The sequence below is a fragment of the Hemiscyllium ocellatum genome, chromosome 39, assembly GCF_020745735.1.
Source record: "Hemiscyllium ocellatum isolate sHemOce1 chromosome 39, sHemOce1.pat.X.cur, whole genome shotgun sequence".
NCBI lineage: Eukaryota > Metazoa > Chordata > Chondrichthyes > Orectolobiformes > Hemiscylliidae > Hemiscyllium > Hemiscyllium ocellatum.
In genome coordinates this window covers 2774223-2780348 of record NC_083439.1, presented here as the reverse complement: position 1 = coordinate 2780348, position 6126 = coordinate 2774223, and the positions used below count along the sequence as shown (strand labels likewise).

At 39.7% G+C, this 6126-nt stretch overlaps 1 protein-coding gene across 3 annotated transcripts in view; it reads right to left on the bottom strand.

Annotated features, from left to right (window-relative positions):
* zwilch (zwilch kinetochore protein) overlaps positions 1 to 6126 on the bottom strand; it is a 52894-nt gene that overhangs the window by 4443 nt on the left and 42325 nt on the right. For all 3 annotated transcript variants that reach the window (XM_060852945.1, XM_060852947.1, XM_060852946.1), the window contains exons 17-18: positions 5260 to 5378; positions 4146 to 4256 (exon numbers count right to left, since the gene is read on the bottom strand). In XM_060852945.1, the coding sequence (XP_060708928.1) occupies positions 4162 to 4256; positions 5260 to 5378 (214 nt within the window). In that variant the 3' untranslated portion in view covers positions 4146 to 4161. The remainder of the gene's footprint in view (positions 1 to 4145; positions 4257 to 5259; positions 5379 to 6126) is intronic.

Sequence of the window (6126 nt, the reverse complement as noted above, 5' to 3'; positions counted from 1 at the left end):
GATCTATCTTTGGGTCAGTAAAACTGCAGTATTATCAAACTCAAACCACACACTCCAATTAGGATTCCGCAGATGAGGTAAAAGGTGCTTACAACATGCTAGAGAGATTCCACTCGGATTCTTCCTTCCCTAATCACACAATACCCGAGCAAAGTTTGTATGATCAATGTTTCGCCACAGATGGACTTCATCAAATATTAGAAGTAAATAATACGTCTCCTAATAACACAGTAGGTTCCTGCAGAAGAGCCATTTCATCAGGAGAAATATTACAGTAACCTACTTTAAAAAATAAAACAGGTACATACTTACAATAGCAACAAAACCCTTGGCCTGTGAGATGTTGGAAAGGTATGAACTGGGGATCAGTTAATCCATCAGAACATTATTTTTAAATCCTTAACAAGTAGAAATGCAGAAGCTACATAGTTAAACCAACATTTACACCAAACTGCAGCAGTTCTCAAGTGGAACTTTTTATTGGTGAATTATAAATAACTGTTATAAACTTGCCTCTTACTTTTGAGAAATGTGTAGCACAGGTTAGGATTCAGGTGGTACGTTTGCTCACTGAGCTGGTAGGTTTGTTCTCAGGCGTTTTGTCACCACGCTAGGTAACATCATCAATGAGCTGGTGTTTTGTTCTACTTGCTACTTATGTGCCTTGTTCTGTTAAGGTGGGTGATTTCATTTCCAGTTCTCTTTCTCAGAGATTAGTAAGTGGGATCCAAATTGATGTGTTTATTGATGGAGTTCCAGTTTGAATGCCAGGCCTCTAGGAATTCCCGAATGTGTCTCTGTTTAGCCTGTCCGAGGATGGATGTGTTGTCCCAAAGTGTGTCTTCTTCATCTGTGTGTACGGATACTGGTGATAGTGGGTCATGTCTTTTGGTGGCTAGTTGGTGTTCGTGTATCCTGGTGGCTAGTTTCCTGCCTGCCTGTCCAACATAATGTTTGTTGCAGTCCTTGCAGGGTACTTTGTAAATTATATTTGTTTTGCTGGTTGTTGGTACAGGGTCCTTTAGGTTAATCAGTAGCTGTTTCAGTGTGTTGATAGGTTTGTGGGCTACCATGATGCCAAGGGGTCAGAGTGGTCTGGTACCAGACCTCTGATACACACAGAAATTCCTAGAGGCCAGGCATTCAAATCACGTCAATTTGGATCCCACTTACCAACCTCTGAGAAAGAGAACCGGAAATGATATCACCCACCTTAACAGACCAAGACACATAAATAAAAAGTGGAATAGAACACCAGCCTTCTTTGGAGGCTCCCTGATGATGTGACCTAGCATGGTGACAAAAGGTCTGAGAACAAACCTATCAGTTCAGTGAGCAAACATACAATCTGCTTCTTAATATTTATACCTAAAAGTGTATGGTATAAGCATTATCTTTATATTTAAATTCTGGATTAGTGGTGCTGGAAGAGCACAGCAGTTCAGGCAGCATCCGAGGAGCAGTAAAATCAACGTTTCAGGCAAAAGCCCTTCATCAGGAATAAAGGCAGAGAGCCTGAAGGGTGGAGAGATCTGTATTCCTGATGAAGGGCTTTTGCCCGAAACGTCGATTTTACTGCTCCTCGGATGCTGCCTGAACTGCTGCGCTTTTCCAGCACCACTAATCCAGAATCTGGTTTCCAGCATCTGCAGTCATTGTTTTTACCCTCTTTATATTTAAAGTAAGGTTTATTGATTCACTTAGTGCTACATTACTAATAGACATCAGAGTTATTGACAGTCGGATTTTAGGGGCATTTAGTCTGACCTGGCTTAAATACAATCGACTTTGCAAGGTGCAATCTTGGACTATGGATATAAATTTTGTTTTTCACAATCAGTAGTTTTTAAGTTTTCCACTCTGTCAACCGTGTTTGAGGACTGAGGTCAGATAGGGAGTTGCCCAGTTCTGTTAGAGGGTTCAGCACTTTTACAGGAGATACAAGGCAGCAATGTTATGGGCGGCACGGTGGCTCAGTGGTTAGCACTGCTGCCTCACAGTAACTGTCTATGTGGAAGTTGCATGTTCTCTCTGTTTGCGTGGGTCTCCTCCAATTTCCTCCCACCGTTCAAAGATGTGCACGTTAGGTTGATTGGCTATGCTAAATTGCTCATAGTTTCCAGGGGTGTGCAGGATCGGCGGATTAGCCATGGGAACTGCAGGAATATAGGGTAGCACAGTTGGGTGTTTCAAGTGAGCTGCTCTTAGGACAGTTGGCGTGGAATCGCTGGGGAGAACGGCCAGCATCCACACTATAGGGATTCTATGTATGCATTCTATTTCCTAATTTCTCAACAATAATACAACACAAAACAAAAGAGCCCAGACAGAAATAGAAGATCATACAAAATATGTGTCACTTCAAATATATTTCAACTTAACTCAGTGTGTTAATTGTTTATTTTTCTGAAAAGGAATTTAGATGCTAACTTTAGTATAAAACATTTTTAAAAGAATAAAATTTGCAGTTGATTTAAAAATTACTGAATTGTGACAATTAATTTGATTTACTCACTGGATTGCTGACTAAAATTAATGTAAATCAAGTTGCATGGAATTAAAGTCCATTGTTAGGGATGGGACTGCAGAGTACTTAGAGATGCATGGGGCTAAATCAGCACGGCTTTGTCAAGGGGAAGTCATACCTGACAAATCTGTCACAATTAGATAACGATCAGATTAGACAGAGGAGAGCTAGTGGTCATGATCTGTTTGAATGGCTTTAGACGAGGTGCTGTGTGAGGGGCTGCTAAATAAGATACAAGGCCTGCCAGCATGCAGAGAGTAGAGATAATGGGGTCTTTCTCAGGATGGCAGCCAGTGACCAGTCCTGCAAAGATCAGTGTTGAGCCCAAAATTATTCACGTTATACATTAATGATCTGGACGAATGAGCAGAGGGTATTGTTGGTTGGTTTGCAGGTGGTGGGATAGGTAGCATGAGGAATTAAGGATGCTGCAAAAGAACTAGTACAAGCTTGGAGGGTAGGCAAAGAAATGGCAGATGGAATACAACATGGTAAAGTGTGAGATTATGAACTTTGGTAGAGAGGATAGAAGTGTCAACAACTTTCTAAATGGGAAAAGACTTCAGAAGTATGAAGCACAATGGGACTTAGGAGTCCTAGTTCAGGATTTACTTATCCTATCATGCAGGTTCAGTTAACAGTTAGGAAGGCAAATGCAATGTCAGCATTCCTATCCAAAGTTGCTACAATACAAGAGTAGAGATGTCCTACTGAAACTTTACAAAGTCCTGTCAGACCACATTTGGAATATTGGGAGCAGTTTTAGGGGTCTATATCAGGGGAAGGATGTGTTGATGTTGGAATTGGTCCAGAGGAGGTTTACAAGAACGATCCCAAGGATGAAAGGCTTGCTATATGAGTGATTGAGGACTCTGGGACTAAAGTCAATGCAATTTAGAAAGATGAAGAGGATCTTACAGAACACTGAGGGGCATGGACAGAGTGGACATGGAAACGATATTTCCAGAAGTAGGAGAAACAAGTATCCAAGGGCAGAGCCTCAGAGTGAAGGGATGACTCTCTAAAACTGAGACAAGGAAGAATTTCTTCAGCCAGAGGGTGATGAATCCGTGAAACTCATATCCACAGAAGGTTGTGGAAGTCATTGAGAGTACTTAAAGAGATAGATAGGTTCTTGATTGGTAAAGGGATCAAGGGTTCAGGGAAGATGGCAGGAGAGTGGGATTGAGAAACAGATCAGCCATGATGGAATGGTAGAGCAGACTCGATGGGCCAAATGGCTCAATTCTGTTCTTATATCTTATGACCTTTGGACAGGTGCAATGCCAAGGGGAATGACCACCCAGATTTTGTACTTTTTGGCAGAAAGACGCATACAGAAGCAGGAGGAGAGCGCACCTTACCAAATTAATTCCATTTTCATGGAGGAAGACTGCAGGCAAGTTAAATACATGGAGTGAAGAGTGAAAACAACAGTAACCAACTCAGCACTCTGTTACTGCTCTCTGGGTGGTACAAAAGATCTTCAGGTGACTAATATCTGACAAGTCTTCAGCAACTGTGTCAAGCTGGTTATCTGCCCACATGCAAAAAAAAACTGGAATGTCACTGTCATGCATCATAAAGGAGAGTGTGGAAAAAAACAAAATTTACACACCTTTTGCCTTGAAGGTTTACACGAAATGTGCCTGACTGCAACTTATCACTGTGTTGTAATAAACTGCCTCCTCATAATCACTATTCAAAGTTGTATCATCAACTGGCAGATCTTTAAAAAAAAGACAGGTAACATTATTAGTGATACTTTTTACATTTCTCTAAGTTTCTTTAAACTAGATTTCAAAGTGCACCAAACCTTGATTTGGGATTAACTCCACCAACTGGTCAGCTCTCCATTGTTAGTAAGGATAAAATGACCATAAATGTTTCAAATAAGAGTTCCAAACCCTACCTATACAATACAATAGCCTGAAGTGGATCAAAAGCATTCAATTGAACATTTTGATATTGTCTGAATACCAGGCATTATGTATACTTAGCAAGGAGGAATAACAATGTTGGCTTAATCCAAGCTGTGACAAGCACAAAAGCCAGTGGCGAGAAAATGATTCAGTCAAGTAAATATCAACAATTCTTTACCAGCAGCAAATATCTCTTGGGGATGAAATATTATAACAAAATGTTCCACTCAGATCAGCCTGAGACTTTCAGGATAATTACATTAGCTCCATCACTATTCTAAAGGCTAACTGAGCAATAAGAGGTTGAATCTGCAACTTTTGCAAGCTGTATGGGTGAGATTTTAACTTGTCCAAAAGCCATTTGCTTACTCAAGGTTAAAAATCAGACCAGTGGTACAAAATATACAAGATGATGCAGCCAAATGGCTGCTTTTGCTCACACACAACCATACTATAGGAGATTCACTGCTATGCTCATCATGTTACAACATTAGAAGTGAGAATATTTGTTAAGGAAAGGTTTTAAGCATTACCCAAGGTGGTGTGGGGTGTACACAGATTTTGGATACAGATTAGTCATGATACAAAGTGAGGTGGGGCAAATGGCCTACTCCTCTCTCAATGTTTATTTCACAGGAAATACTTATCTCACAAGATTTCCATAGTTTTCACTATGGCCATCAAATGAAAGACTGAATACTGAAAACACAATTTAATACAAATTATGGCTAAAAGAATACCAGGCTGATAATGTCAGGACCAAAAAATTTAAATATTCTTTAGGAATTTGACTGTGTAAGTGGAAAATACCTGGGGTATTAAATGTAACATGATCCACTGGTGGCCTAGTGTTGAGCTGCCACACTGTCTTCAATTCTCTCTGCCCATGGCAACTAATAATTTCCATTCTCCACATGATCGGGTGCTCACTGGAACACAAGAAGTTAGTGTCATCAGAAAATCCCTTGCAGATATTAAAAGAGCTGCTAGCAGTTTTATCAGATCCCACATTTTAATCATTTAAAGTTTAATATTTTAAACCTTAAGGAAAGGTTTACAGAGATATGGGCCAAATGCAGGCAAACAAATGAATGATTTTACTGTCATTTTACAGTGACAAAATCAGTAAAATACAGTGAAAAACTTTTCCACTGTGGCTACATGATTGACATAGAGTTGGGTCAAAAGGCCTGTTTCTATGCTGCATGATATGATTAGGACTTTATAATCCAAGAGCATGCAATCTTTTGGAGAAGGATCAAATACACCTGCCACAACTAGTGGGTAGGTCATGTATGGTTATAACACTCTGGACCAGACAGAATCACAACTGCAATATTAAAGCATTCAAAATTTCCAGGATTTGAATGTATGCACAATGCGTAGTTTTCATGATCACTCAAAACACTAGAACACAAAACAGAAAACAAAATATTAACAAAAAGCAGAAGTCAGCCATTCAGATCCTGTTTTGTAGTTTAATATGCTGCTGACTTATCCAATTGGAACCTCAAACCATTACTACCATCTACCCTAATAATGTTTCATCCTCTGCTTACCAATAATCTATCCACCTCTGCCTTAAAAATATTTAAACACTTTGCTTTAATTACCTTTTCAAGAAAAGAATTCCAAAGAATCGTATCGCTCAGAAAAAAAGAATTGCACTAGTTTTAG